General features: G+C 41.9%; 2 protein-coding genes across 2 annotated transcripts; one reads left to right on the plus strand and one right to left on the minus strand.

The window, feature by feature from the left end:
* Positions 1 to 5,077: 5,077 nt before the first annotated feature.
* LOC147152493 (uncharacterized) lies at positions 5,078 to 5,993 on the minus strand. Its single transcript, XM_086043871.1, has 2 exons — positions 5,394 to 5,993; positions 5,078 to 5,095 (listed from the first exon to the last, which is right to left on the minus strand). Exons 1-2 carry the CDS (start codon positions 5,991 to 5,993, stop codon positions 5,078 to 5,080), a joined length of 618 nt encoding a protein of 205 aa, XP_085899997.1.
* A 2,441-nt stretch (positions 5,994 to 8,434) lies between these two features.
* On the plus strand, positions 8,435 to 11,214 carry LOC147152494 (inosine-uridine preferring nucleoside hydrolase-like). Its single transcript, XM_086042519.1, has 8 exons — positions 8,435 to 8,532; positions 9,179 to 9,359; positions 9,436 to 9,615; positions 9,695 to 9,806; positions 9,892 to 10,028; positions 10,109 to 10,186; positions 10,808 to 10,924; positions 11,007 to 11,214. The coding sequence occupies exons 2-8, from the start codon at positions 9,180 to 9,182 to the stop codon at positions 11,157 to 11,159; spliced, it is 957 nt and encodes a 318-aa protein (XP_085898645.1). The 5' UTR covers positions 8,435 to 8,532; position 9,179; the 3' UTR covers positions 11,160 to 11,214.
* The last annotated feature ends 2,260 nt before the right edge of the window (positions 11,215 to 13,474 follow it).

Consider the following 13,474-nt stretch of genomic DNA (forward strand, 5'->3'; position numbering starts at 1 on the left):
CTCTTCTTATGTCAATTTCAATCGCTGCAAATATTAAAACAATCACCCTAATATTTGGGATTTTATGAGCATAACCGCTTCCTCTCCATAGGCGCTCATTACACCTTAACGACAAAACAGTTTTACTGTCCATAAAATCCAAAATATTATGGCTATCCTTCTAATCATTTCAGAGGGTGACTAATACTATAGTGTGGTGTTTCCCACACACATAAACTATCTGATCCCGTGGCACTTGGCACCCCATCTTATTCAGTGGCTTGTTGTAGCGCAAGCATATTAGCACAACGTTCAAAGCGCATGTTGCGGAGCCGTGCTCTTTCTCCACAAAATGAAAAGGAGCACAGGTACAGCGCCGAGGTGGTAGTCTTTTCAAACGAAGACTCTCAGACTATTTATTTCTGTGATCCTCAACTATGGGAAATGCCGGAAACTAGCGTTTATCATAACATTTTCTCATCCTCGTCTGGCGAGCCAGTTCGAAACGTTGCTCTTGTAGTCACAGATTCAACTTCTCCTACTTGTTGATACAACCGCCAACAACGCAACAAGTTCAATGCAGTTTCAAATAAAACACTCCGTGGAACGAAACCCGCTGTAACAAATACAACAAATATGTACCAGAATTCGCTCACGTAATCATTTCCTCATGAGAGCCCTCAGGAAGGACCTGGATATGTAGCTGCTTAGTTAGTACAAGGTCCAAGATCCTCTTGGAGCTAAAACAGGATCCTTGAGCTGCTGCAAACATAGAACTGGTGCCTTCACCAGAACTGGTGCTCCATCAGCGCTGATCAGCTTGGCACTGCAGGGGGTGAGGGACACCAGAAACAAGGGAGGTAGAATGTGCGGTAATTGGAAAGGATGAGCTCAGTGGACCAAGGGAACAGGTTGCACCATAGGAGTTAAAGTGATAGGGACAAATGTGGCGAGCCAAAGACAACCGTGGGATGACATTAAGAAACATTTGTGGAACGAGATGACTTAAAGACAGGAGTGAAATGATGAAAATTGGAAACAGGGTGTAGCGACCGTGGGGGTCACTCGTAAGAGTGTAAATAGTTGATAGCGGCCGGGAGCAATGCCTGCATTATTCCTGCCCGCCTCTAGGGGCACCACGTCAAAGTTTTATGTTATTTAGAGGGGAATTTGACAAAAAAAACTCATTAAATCAATCATAAAATGTGAAGGCGCTACGATAAAATAAGTTGTGAGCTCTTGGAATAAAATAGAGGTTAATACCTTGACCCAAACACACACAATTCACGCTTGATTTCGATATATGGACAATGTTTATTGACTACAACTAGTGGAACATTCAGGAAAATGCTACAATATGGCAAGCCTAAAGAAATGAAGAAAACAAGAAAACAAATATCGAAAATAATAGGGAGGTAAGAGAAGAATGGGACGTGTGAAAGTAAGGATGAATAGAGTCAAGTCGGCGGGCTTTATGAAATGCTTTATGGAAAGTTTGCTGCCGCTCGCTACCAATTTTGTCTGCACCCACTGGAAAGCCCTGGCGACCTACAAAGTGGTCACTTACGTTTGCCGAGGCTTTCGTGATGAGCGAAGGGGGTAAGGACCTTCACTCGTTTGCAGGTGGAAGGAAAAAAAGGGAAAAAGAGGAAAAAGCAGACTGCTTTGAGCGGGACCAAAGCTCGGTTGGGTTCTCATGGAGTCTGGTCGCTGTGCGGTGTTGGGCTCCAAAAGGGGGCAAAATTGGTGTGTTGCTTCAGCATTTGCTGCGGGATGCTCCACAAAGTCTGTTTAAAGGCCGTCCGAATCCACATCCGTTGTCTGTAGAGGTGGTCCAGGCGACGAAAAGTGGCTCCTTATCAGGAGTTTGTGTCTTTATGAGTGCATGTCTTTGTCAAATCCAATTGCCGGGGTCCCCTGGTGATTCAATTGTGTTGAAGTGAGGCTGGAGCTGACTTGATGGCATCTCCTGGCTGAATCTTGTCTCCAGCCCTGGAGATGTGGTCCACATGAAGGCACATCCGCTACAGGGTCAACAGAATGACAATGATATTTATTTGACTGCCACCATTACAAGAAAAAGAAATAATTAATATAGTCAACAAACAGACAAACCAGGTAGACAAACAAAACATGGGGACAGACTCCGCACCACGACAAGCAACAGGACACATCATGCACAAAAACAGGGAGCTAAAATTACAGAGGTTAAGCCCATAAAATAGGCTATAATAGAACCTTATGGTCACAGAAATAAATTTAACATTAGACACAAGTGAGGCCGCACTTTGTGTCGGAAATAGACAGGGTTTTTTTTTGTTTTGTTTTTTCCAAAATGGCCCCCAATCTGCCAAGAAATTCTCTTCAGTCCATATCTCTGCTTCTGTTATCGCTATAATGACAAATTTGCTGTCAAACGTGGGGACACTGAGCCTGAGCGGACCATGTTCCACACTTCTATTGTTAACGCGTCTGATCGGAGGGGTGGCCGTAAGATGATCGATGCCTGTTGCCCAAGCCGTTGGTGGACATCAGTGATAAGGGATGTCGTCAAGATGAATGAGTCCTACCAATCCTATAAATCCTTTTTGGCCTGTGGGTCTCCGGAGGCAACTGATGGGTACCGGCAGCTCTACACTGTCAACAGTGTCATCAAAGGTGCATGGGAGGTCACCAAACCTACATGTTTACATGTGTTTTATGGACTAGGTGAAGACATTCGACCCTGTCCACCGGGGGATCTTTGGGAGGGTGCTCCGGGAGTATGAGATACCAGACCCCTTTGGTCCCTGTTTGGGGAGGTACTATATTTTACATTTTTCTGTTTCGGGACCGCCTTCTGTGAGGGGAGAAAGTTGATAAAATGGGGCCCGAGAACTTTCTATAGAACATACTTTTTTTCACAGTCTCAAATGTTGCACATTAGCGAGTACCATTCGCTAAAGTATCTACTGATACAATGTGTATGCGTGTGTATGTAGGGTGATTGCTTGTGGCGACAACAGGGTGACAACTGTTATCCGCGCCCTGGTTTGACTTTAGTGTGGTCTTTCTGGCATATCGGACGGAACCAATGTGGTTTTAGTCGAGTCCTCGCCAGAGTATTAAGTGGACATTTCCTCACGAATCACAAGCAACTACGACTGCCCAAGAAGTGATCATTTACTCACTAATCACAAGAGCAGACAATTACGACTGTGACAGCACTGTAAGTACTTTGTCTGAAGTTACTTATGTTTAACAACAACAATTCTTTTGTGTTTTATCTGACATTTTTGTTTTGAAATGGCTTAGTAATTTGCTTTTGGGCTCTGCTGGGATGCTTTACAGATATGACCTGTGGCTATTGCGTACACTGTAAACACAAAAAATGTTACTCAGAAGTATTGTGTCCATATGAACTAACTCACTTTCTGATAACTTGTTCTGAACACTCATTTTAATCAAGTTGTTAATAATTCCTGATGAAATTAATCTACTCAGTTGTCTGAGTTTACATGTCTTAAACAAATTAAGTACTGGATTTTTTTCGTAGTGAAATGCTGTCTATCCCATAGGAACTTCATATTTTTGTTGTTTTTCCTGTTACAAAAACATTTAATGCGTACAATAACTATTATATCCTTGACGGCATAACAGTATTTAAAAATAAAACCCATCCATCCATCCATTATCTATACCGCTTATCCTCACAAGGGTCGCTGGAGCCTATCCCACCAGTCTTTGGGCAGTAGGCGGGGGACACCCTGAACTGGTTGCCAGCCAATCGCAGGGCACTAATTTTATAATATAGATGATAGATTAGCACTGTGGCGGCATGGCTCAGCGTGGTCGTTTCTCAACCAGGAGGTTGTGGGTTCGATACCCGGCCATTGTGACCATGTTGAAGTATCCTTGAGCAAGATACTGAACTGGGGGGTTCAGTTGTTCCTGATTCTGTATCATCAGAAGGTAAATGAGGTACACTGTGTGAAGCACTTTGATTAACAAAGGTAGTTAACTGCCATATAAGTGGCAGCCCTTTTAACCATTTAGCACTATAAACTCAAAATAATTAAGTTGGTGGTAGTACTGTGCACTCAATATTAATAGCATGTTTAAACGTAAAGAGTTCAAGTTAAGTTTACTTATTATTTCTAAGGCAATGAGTTTCCATATTTTTTTAAATAAACTGAACTTTTTATTTTTTTACAGTGTATGAAGAAATATTGAAACAATAGAAACAACTCAAATTAACAATCATTTATTTTTATTGCTTAATTTCATGTATTGCGAATTATGTTTGATATGCCTTTTTTGTTGTAAGTGCGCAGAATCGTATTTCCAATTGTATGTACAGTAATGTACTTATACTTTGAATTTTGTCTGTTTAAAATTTGCCACATGCGACGATAGATAATTAAGCAGTAGTATCCTTTGGTTGTCAAGTGTAAACAATTTTACTCTTCTTTTGCACAGGATGGACTCGAATTTTCACAAATTCCTCCAAGAGCAGCAAAAGTTAGATGATAAGGTCATTGCAACCTTTATTGAGGGGAAGGTATGTACCTCTGATCATAACATGTCATTTCATCAAGGTGGATATCCAAGGAAATGTTAGTGCGTCATATGTGTAGTATGACATTGAATGCAAAAATCTGTAAAGTTTTTAATTTTTACACTTACAATATCAGTCTCGGTAATCAAGTTTCATATATGTATATATATATATATGTATATATCTATATATATATATATATATATATATATATATATATATATATATATATATATATATATATATATATATATATATATAAATATATATATATATATATATATATATATATATATATACACACACATATATACATATATATATATATATATATATATATATATATATATATATATATATATATATATATATATATATATATGCGTCCTTCTGTGCTTGTGTCCATATTGAGGTAAACTTAAAAAAAACAAGTACTGTAACCACAATTGAAATCAAACGAAATTGAGCAATTGACTGTGAGCACTAACACATTTGGGGCCAGATATAATCCTGAAATGAAGTTATTTATTAATGCATTATTTACTTTCCAACAAAATGAGACTAGCCATGAAATTCACACTGTTGGAGGAATGCACCAATGTTTGACATGTTTGCAGTCACCACTGACCACTGGGTCTTCAACTTTTTACCAAGGAAGGCCAAAAGAATACAATCCAGTGAGTCAGCACTGTGAATATTGTATATTTCTTCTAGTACTTGCTCAAAAGTTGTCTTTTTTTATCCTGAAAACTTTAACTGCAAAGTTTTGTTCCTCAGGAGAAAGTATAAAAATACATTTATAATTTTGCCATGCTTTGTCAAAGTCGGTATGGCCAAAAAGGAGTTAACAAAGTGCCTGTGAAATGTTGCTACGTACCTGTATAAAAGCGAGAAAGCAAAATAACATGAGGTTCTTGTCCAAGAAGTCTCCATCAAAATGTCCTTCATCCTTAAGTCTGTGGAAGAGATCCAGCCAGAATTCCACACACTCTCCACGGAGAAAGCCCCACCAACTCTCTATTCTTTGATTTGATGTACTTCTTCCAACGAGAAAGCTTTTGTCACCAGCATGCGCATCATTGTGGGTCCGACGAAGTAAACGCTGCATATCTCGAATGAAGCCGTTTTCTGTCCCCATGTCTGTTCTAACGAAGCGCGCACATCCACCTAATTCATTCACAGTTTCTAGAAAGTAGCCACTGATGACATTTGGATCACTGCTTGTGTGGTATGCATTCAGCCACAAAATTCGTCTGGAAAATACATCGATGGCTCCATTGATACAAATGCCAAATGGCTTTAATTTGTCGTATGAGTCGACATGCCATACAAAATTTGGCCCCTTAGCAAAATATGCTTGTCTGTGCAGTCTTCTTCTTGTTCTAAATTTAGTGCCTTCTGGATCAACTGCGGAAAGGAGCAGTCGTACATCTTTCTTACGTACACGCAGTCCTCTGTCTTTGCATTTAGTGCACATCCACCTGTAGCCATGGAAAGCTCCGGAGACTTGTAGCTCCTCTCTGAATAAGTCCACAACGGTATGTGGGAGGTCATATTGGAGTCGGCGGTACAATCCATGCTTCTTGAGAATTCGTTTGAGGGATCTCAAACTCAGAACAATCCTGTGTTTGGAGCTCAGCACATACACAATGTGTTTGTAGTTCAGACCCAAATGAAAATAGAGTTCTATGAGCTGAAGTTGATCCATGACGTCACATGCGTTCTGCAGGGGTGGCAAAATAGAATTTTGTTTTGATTTCTGAATCAAACGATTTCTGAAAATACTGCGAATGTTTAAAACTTGACGCACGAAAGTTTAACATAAGCGAGCCATTTCAGACAAAAACGTCAGATAAACACAAAAGAATTGTTGTCGTTAAACATAAGTAACTTCAGACAAAGTACTTACAGTGCTGTCACAGTCGTATTTTTCTGCTCTTGTGATTAGTGAGTAAATGATCACTTATCCGGCAGTCGTAGTTGCTGGTGATTCGTGAGTAAATGTCCACTTAATTCTCCGGCGACGACTCGACTAAAACCACATTGGTTCCGTCCAATATGCCACAAAGATCACACTAAAGTCAAACCAGGGCAAGGATAACAGTTGCCACGATAGGGTGATTGCTTGCGGCGAGCGAAAAAGGTTGCAAATGAATTTGACGCACGAAAAATGAACATAAACACGTTGGCTAATTGTAGCCGTTCGCTGCTAAATCTGCTCAAGCAACACAATCGAACTAGATCAATACTATGTCTATTTGATAAAAGGGGATGAAAGTTAAAATAAACCACGCCATGACTGTTCTAAAAGTGTTTCACAAAGCATTGCACTACATTATAGTAACAATACACCTCCTAATTTACCTTGACAGATATACGACCGTGTGTACGACGGAATGCTAGCGGTTTGCTAAACTGTGGGTATGATTAGTAAACTGTGGGTATAGATGAGTAAACTGTGGGTACAGTTTATTAAACTGTGGGTACAGATTAGTAAACTGTGGGTACAGATTAGTAAACTGTGGGTACAGTTTATTAAACCGTGGGAATAGATTACTAAACTGTGGGTACATATTAGTAAACTGTGGGTACAGATTAGCAAAAAAAAAAAAAAAATTTCACACCCTGGCACCAGAGGGGCTCCGTAGTTGTCCATGTATTAGTTATTCATCTTTTATTTTGAAGGTAGATAACGGCACTCACTGGTGGTGGATTACCATAATGCACGGTATTAACAATCGCTCTGGCAGCTGTCTTGACTTTGTTTTTCCATGCGCCTTTACTGCTCCCCCTCCCCCAGGTGGTTGCCTGCCCCAGTGGTGCTGTCCTCTGCACGCCCCTGCATGTTCAAATCAAAGTAAATTCGGGTTCAAGTCAGTCGAATCGTTCATACATTTTTGCCAAGCAAGCCATTAAATTAGTGACTTAAGTCGACGAGACTCCCCCACCTCTTAGATGTGCTGTATGTATCCTCAGTTTAAAGAAAAGAAGGTGGAAGAAAAACAAGGCTTCCCATTGTCATTAGCTGTCAGACACCCAAGGGACTCAGGAAAGAACATGTTTGCACAGACCTTCTACAAGCAGAAAGACTTTGAAGGGGTTTGTTAATGAGATACAATATTTAACATGGCAAAATGTACAAAATGTCCATCTGTAATATTCCACATTTATGTTCTTTAGCTATTGATCCAACCTGAGACTGACAGTTTTCGGCTGTTTTCTGCTGTCTATTGTATATAGCATTTGTGATCATTTATTTTGTTGTTGTATGTAAAGTGCTTTGTTACAGCTGTAGCTGTTGTAAAAAGTGCTATATGAATAAAAATTATTGTATTGTTGGGTTCGATCCCGGCTCCGGCCTCCCTGTGTGGAGTTTGCATGTTCTCCCCGTGCCTGCGTGGGTTTTCTCTGGGTACTCCGGTTTCCTCCCACATTCCAAAAACATATGCATGGTAAGTTGATTGGACTCTCTAAATTGCTCCTAGGTGTGATTGTGAGTGCGGATGTTTGTCTCTGTGTGCCCTGCGATTGGATGGCAACCAATTCAGGGTGTCCCCCGTCTACTGCCCGAAGACGGCTGGGATAGGCTCCAGCACTCCCTGCGACCCTTGTGAGGATGAGCGGTATCGATAATGGATGGATGGATGTATTGTGTTGTGTTGTATGGAGAATGACATGCATCTGCTTAACATCTGCAACTTAACATCTTCCAAGCCAAAAGGTTTTCAGTTGGTAATTATTCCTTGAATGGTGATTTAATAAACTCTACTGTTAAATATGATGCCTAGTTATTTCAATCCCACACAAATACCAGATGATTTCGACACGTGTTATGAAACTCTTCAATATGTAAGAAAAGAACATTATTACCCGTACTCCTCTAGGCCTGGGCGTTGCCTGTTGCATAAGAAAGTCAAGCTCCTCATAAAGAGGCTCTGCAAGTTTTGCCTGCCAGAGGGTGTCTTTCACATTTACAGGCAGCAGCTGCAAATCATCCTGAAACAACTTCTTCCCGGGTGAGGATTCCAGTCACTTGAATAACTCTTGTTTTTTAGGTTTTTTAAATTATATTTTGTCTCTTTTGTGTGTGTGTGTGTGTGTGTGTGTGGGTGTGTGGGTGTGTGGGGGTGTGTGTGCGTGTGTGCGTGTGTGTGTGTGTGCATGCGGGTGGGGGTGCGTGCGTGTGCGTGTGTGTGCGTGCGTGTGTGTGTGGAGGGGGGGAGTGTGGTTGCAGGGTTGCGTGAATATATATGTATTTATTTTTTTGCTTACTTTATGAACTTAAAAACAGTTTTTACAGCTGCAGAAACAGGCTTCCCACAATTACGTTTGTCTTTTTTTTGTCTTTTTATTTACTGCCGCAATTGGGCTTCGTTGTGTATCGTTGTTAAACATTATGGTCCACCCTACCCCCACGCCCCCCACAATGAGCATTCACACTTAATACACAGGAACATGCATGCATGATTAATTGAATACGCTTTCACTTATGTATATATTTATGTTTGAAATGCACATTTTTTGGACAGCTTTCTCATATGTTATCCAGCATAAAATCCCCATATGTTCATGACCCTTTAAGATCAGTTGAACATAAAGCCTTTGCCTTTCCCAGATGCTTGCAAACCCAACAAATAACTGGTTTCTTGTGCTTGGATGCAGGATGAAAAGGAAGCTAATCCTCGATGTGGACACAGGCGTGGATGATGCTCAGGCCATCATGATGGCCTTGTCAGCGCCCGATGTGGAGGTACTGGGGATCACCTGTTGCCATGGAAACACCCCCCTTGAGAAAGTCCTGAAGAACACCCTGCGGGTTCTGAAGGTGTGCAACAGGCTGGATGTAAGTAGCTACACGTTCCAATCCTGATTGAACTACGTCCACGCTTTGGAGTTTTGACAAGCCATTAAATCCAAAGATCCCAGTGTACGCGGGATGCTCGCAGCCCCTCCTGTCCAACAAACAACATGCCAGTGATTACCATGGGAAGGACGGGCTGGGTGACGTGCCAGATCCAGATGCTCCGGGATTGGAACTGGTGCAGAAGAAAAAAGGTGTCCAGGCCTTAATCAAAATGGTCAAGCAGAACCAAGGAGAGGTAAGACAGGCAAGGCTACTTTTCATTATCAAATGCCAAAGTGAGAGCCATAGCAGGCCGTGTCTTAATTGTACTGTAGGTGACGCTGGTGGCCACGGCACCTTTGACTAACCTTGCCGTCGCAGTGCAACTGGACCCTTCCCTTCCCAAGAAACTCAAAGCTCTGTACATCATGGGAGGCAACATTGAGTGTACACGTCTATCGCCTCCAAACATGCACTAGAACCCTTTTTTTCTCCGTGATCTGTTGTATAACATGCCGTGTGATGTGTACAGCCAGGGGTAACACCACAACATGCGGGGAGTTTAACTTTGTTGCCGACACAGAGGCTGCCTACATTGTTTTGGAACGCTACACTTGCCCCACCACCATCGCCTCCTGGGAGTTCACCTGCAGTAACAGCCTCCCCTGGGTAAGCCTGGAGTCTCAACTTCAAGTTATGTATATTTTTTGAATGCTTTGACTTTTATGTTTTCTGTCTTCTCTCCGCAGTCTTTTTGTGACCAGTGGCTTTCTCTGCAGACTGAAAAAGCTGTTTTCATGAAAAGCATTTCATGCCTCTCCAGGACGGTAAGAGTCTGGGCTCCATTTTAGCATGTAGAGTAGTTACACCTAAAGGGACATACAGCATTACACAGACACATTTTCAGAAAGAGGCACCGAACAAATAAGTAGTTGAAATTTCACACTTGTTGAATATAACACTTTTTATATGCAAGCAATTAAATCAATTTTCCATACTATGTCCCCTTTAAGGTGATGCAATTCACGTTTGCTCACCCCTCGACCAGGATTTTCTTTGACATCTTAAGTGGATATTTTCATGGCGTTGAATCGATCGCAACTGGACTGCTCTGGTTGTCTTAGAAAGTTGTCATCGATTAAATGCCATGTCATCTTCTAAACCGCTTATCCTATATAGGGTCGCGGGGAGTTGCTGGAGCCTATCCCAGCCGTCAATGGGCGAAGGCAGATTACACCCCGAACTGGTCGCCAGCCAGTCGCAGGGCACACATAGACACTGTCACTGAGCGGGAATCGATCCCACGCTGCCCGCACACAACTCGGGCGTGTGTACCACTACACTATCAGCGGACCCTCGATTAAATGCCATGAGAATAAATTAACCTGGATGAATGAGAATATTCACAAGCATCTAAGTGCATATTACCACTCTTCATGGAATGACAGAAATCTCAGTCAGCGGAGTACCAGAAGGAAATCACAGCAGGAAAAGGGTTCAATGCTTGCGACACCTATGCCCTGGCCGCCGCCATCGATAACTCACTCATCACAGAGAGTGAGCAGGTAAATGACAGTTTCTTTTCATTCTCAGTTGAGTTGAGTTTTAAAATGGAAATAAAGCCACATGCATGTGATGGGAATTTAGGTCGCTGTGACAGTGGAGCTGGGCGGGGCCTGTACCCGTGGCATGATGGTGTTGGACTACATGGACCTGCTTAAGAAGAAACACAAGGTAACCGTCATGAAGAAAGTTGACTTGGAGAAGTTCAAGCGGATGTTCATCGCTTCACTCAAGTAGGATCATTTGCAAAAGCCAAGATAAGAATTTAAATAAAATCTTCATTCAAAAAATATTTTTTGTTTGTTTGTTTACATGAACAGTTTAAAATTCTGTCCCTCCTTTGCACAGTTCAGGGTTTTTGATGCTCCACAGGTACTTTTATGTGCATTTTAAAAGCAGAGTGAACTACAGGAAAATCTTTTTTGCAAAATTCCCCAAGCTTTTATCGCACACATGGACACGAATAATTCCAAGCATGCGGGGGTTTTGAAAAAAAGTGTCTCTACTTCTGCAACACACAGCACATCAGCGACAGTTACAGCGAGACATGACGCAATGAGCTGCACTCTGTCTACTGACTCGAAGCATGAAACCTCACGACCGCCGGTCACCTGCTATACACACATCGCTTACTGCACTAACTCAAAAAAAATATCAACACGTAATATGGATGCAATATTGTACATTCTACAAAAATAACAGTAAAATCAGCGACAACAAGTGGCCACAGTACTCATCAGCTTCAGTAAATAACATGCGTCATCATTTCGTACTTGTGTTCGATGACAAATGTGCTCAAAACCTAAATTCTACGCAATAATCACAACACTGGGGAATATTTGGACTCAACTACTAACAGTATTGCAACTTATTCTCATTATTTTGACACTTTCACTCACCTGCAACACACAGCACATCAGCGACAGGTACAACGAGATATGACGCAATGAGCTGCACTCTGTCTACTGACTTCCGGGTCAAATGGACCCCCTAGCTGTCTAGGGTGCCTTAATTAATCTTACAAATCTTATTTTAGTTAGCCACTGATAAAATACTATAATACTTGCACATAAAACATGTTGAAAATTATTGTACCAAAATAATAACAAAAAAAAATGATATTCCTGGGTGAGGAGCATGGATGTCATCAACTTATGTACCCAACACTGTCCAACAACAACTACCATGGGCCCCACACTCTCCCCTCCAAAATAAATGTCGTCTCGACATTCGGACTGTCCCAGAAGACCTTGTCTTCAACCGCAGAGGAATGGAAGTCACTGGAGTCAGTTCTCAAGATACTCTGTTGATCAACAGTCTTTAGCATGACATCCATCTCCAACTTCATGCATGCACGCAGAAGACGTCACTGGCCAAGTGATATCTGTATCGTACTCCGTTTCTTTATACGGGCAGTGTATCTGCGACTGAAAGGCTTGACCCTATCCATCCCCCATTACCTCATTAATTCACACATGAAATATGTTACACATATACTTATTTCTACATGTGTCAAGCTCTGGATATCTGGTACAGAGTCTCTAATTATATGCAACGAATGAAACAACTTCAAAACGTTTTCCGTAATACTGCATCTATTCACTATTATCTTAACGCAACATTTTACAACATACTAAGTTACTTTGAACATTAACTTCAACGGTCAACACTACTTACACTATCTACGTGTGACTGAGGGTTGACCTAGTGTCGCATAGGTAAGTGTTTTGGGTGGTTGTCTGTTTCGAAAAGGATACTTTCTCGTTCGTGATGGCTGTGGGTCGATCTCATCAGCTTCATCAGATGACACCTCCGTTTCAGAGTCAATTTCTGCGACGGGTGACACCTCTCTTACAGGTTCGACCATTCCACCATCATCGCCATCTGATTGCTCATCCCCTTCATCGACGTGATCTTCCTCAATCCTCGGGTGGAATTCTTCCGCCTCCACTCTCAGCTGATGTTTAGGTTGGTCTGAGGGTTCTACTGGACGAGTGGTGATACCTCTCCAACAGCCGATGTTGTCTGAACTGCAGTAGAAGGTTCCTGTGGAGTACTCTAGTCCTTCCAGTACCATTCTCGGGTCGAATCACATAGACTGTGCTGTCTTTCTGTTTCCTCTTGACCACAACATGGACTTGATTCTCCCAATACGACCTTAGCTTGCCAGGTCCTCCTTTGTTCTTGAAGTTCTTTACTAACACTCGACATCCTGGCTGCAGCTCTGCTCCATAAACCTTTCGACATAAAGCCTTTTTTAACTTTCTTGTCCTTTCTGAGCAGTCTGTGAAGCCAATTTATATGCCTCTTGCATCCGCTTCCTCCACTTACTGGCGTATTCGCTGTGAGAATGAGTCTGATCAATTGGTGTTAAGCCAAACAAAATATCCACTGGAAGACAAGGGTTCCTACCAAACAGGACATAATATGGGGCATAGCCTGTTGCCTCGCTCCGGGTGCAGTTGTATGCATGTACCACCTTGCCTAAAGACCTCCCTCTGGCAGGTCCAACTTGGACAAGAGTGTTTGATTAAATCTTTCTGCTTGCCGTT

The sequence above is a fragment of the Filicampus tigris genome, chromosome 1 (genome assembly GCF_054856515.1).
Source record: "Filicampus tigris isolate MCC_2025a chromosome 1, RoL_Ftig_1.0, whole genome shotgun sequence".
NCBI lineage: Eukaryota > Metazoa > Chordata > Actinopteri > Syngnathiformes > Syngnathidae > Filicampus > Filicampus tigris.

What these genes read in the sequence shown, in the direction of transcription:
- LOC147152493 (XM_086043871.1), bottom strand. Translation starts at nt 5,993, where the DNA reads ATGTGCACTAAATGCAAAGACAGAGGACTGCGTGTACGTAAGAAAGAT.
- LOC147152494 (XM_086042519.1), top strand. Translation starts at nt 9,180, where the DNA reads ATGAAAAGGAAGCTAATCCTCGATGTGGACACAGGCGTGGATGATGCT. An exon ending in TCAAGCAGAACCAAGGAGAG is followed by an intron (nt 9,616 to 9,694) that starts GTAAGACAGGCA and finishes ATTGTACTGTAG; the next exon opens with GTGACGCTGGTGGCCACGGC. An exon ending in CATGGGAGGCAACATTGAGT is followed by an intron (nt 9,807 to 9,891) that starts GTACACGTCTAT and finishes TGATGTGTACAG; the next exon opens with CCAGGGGTAACACCACAACA.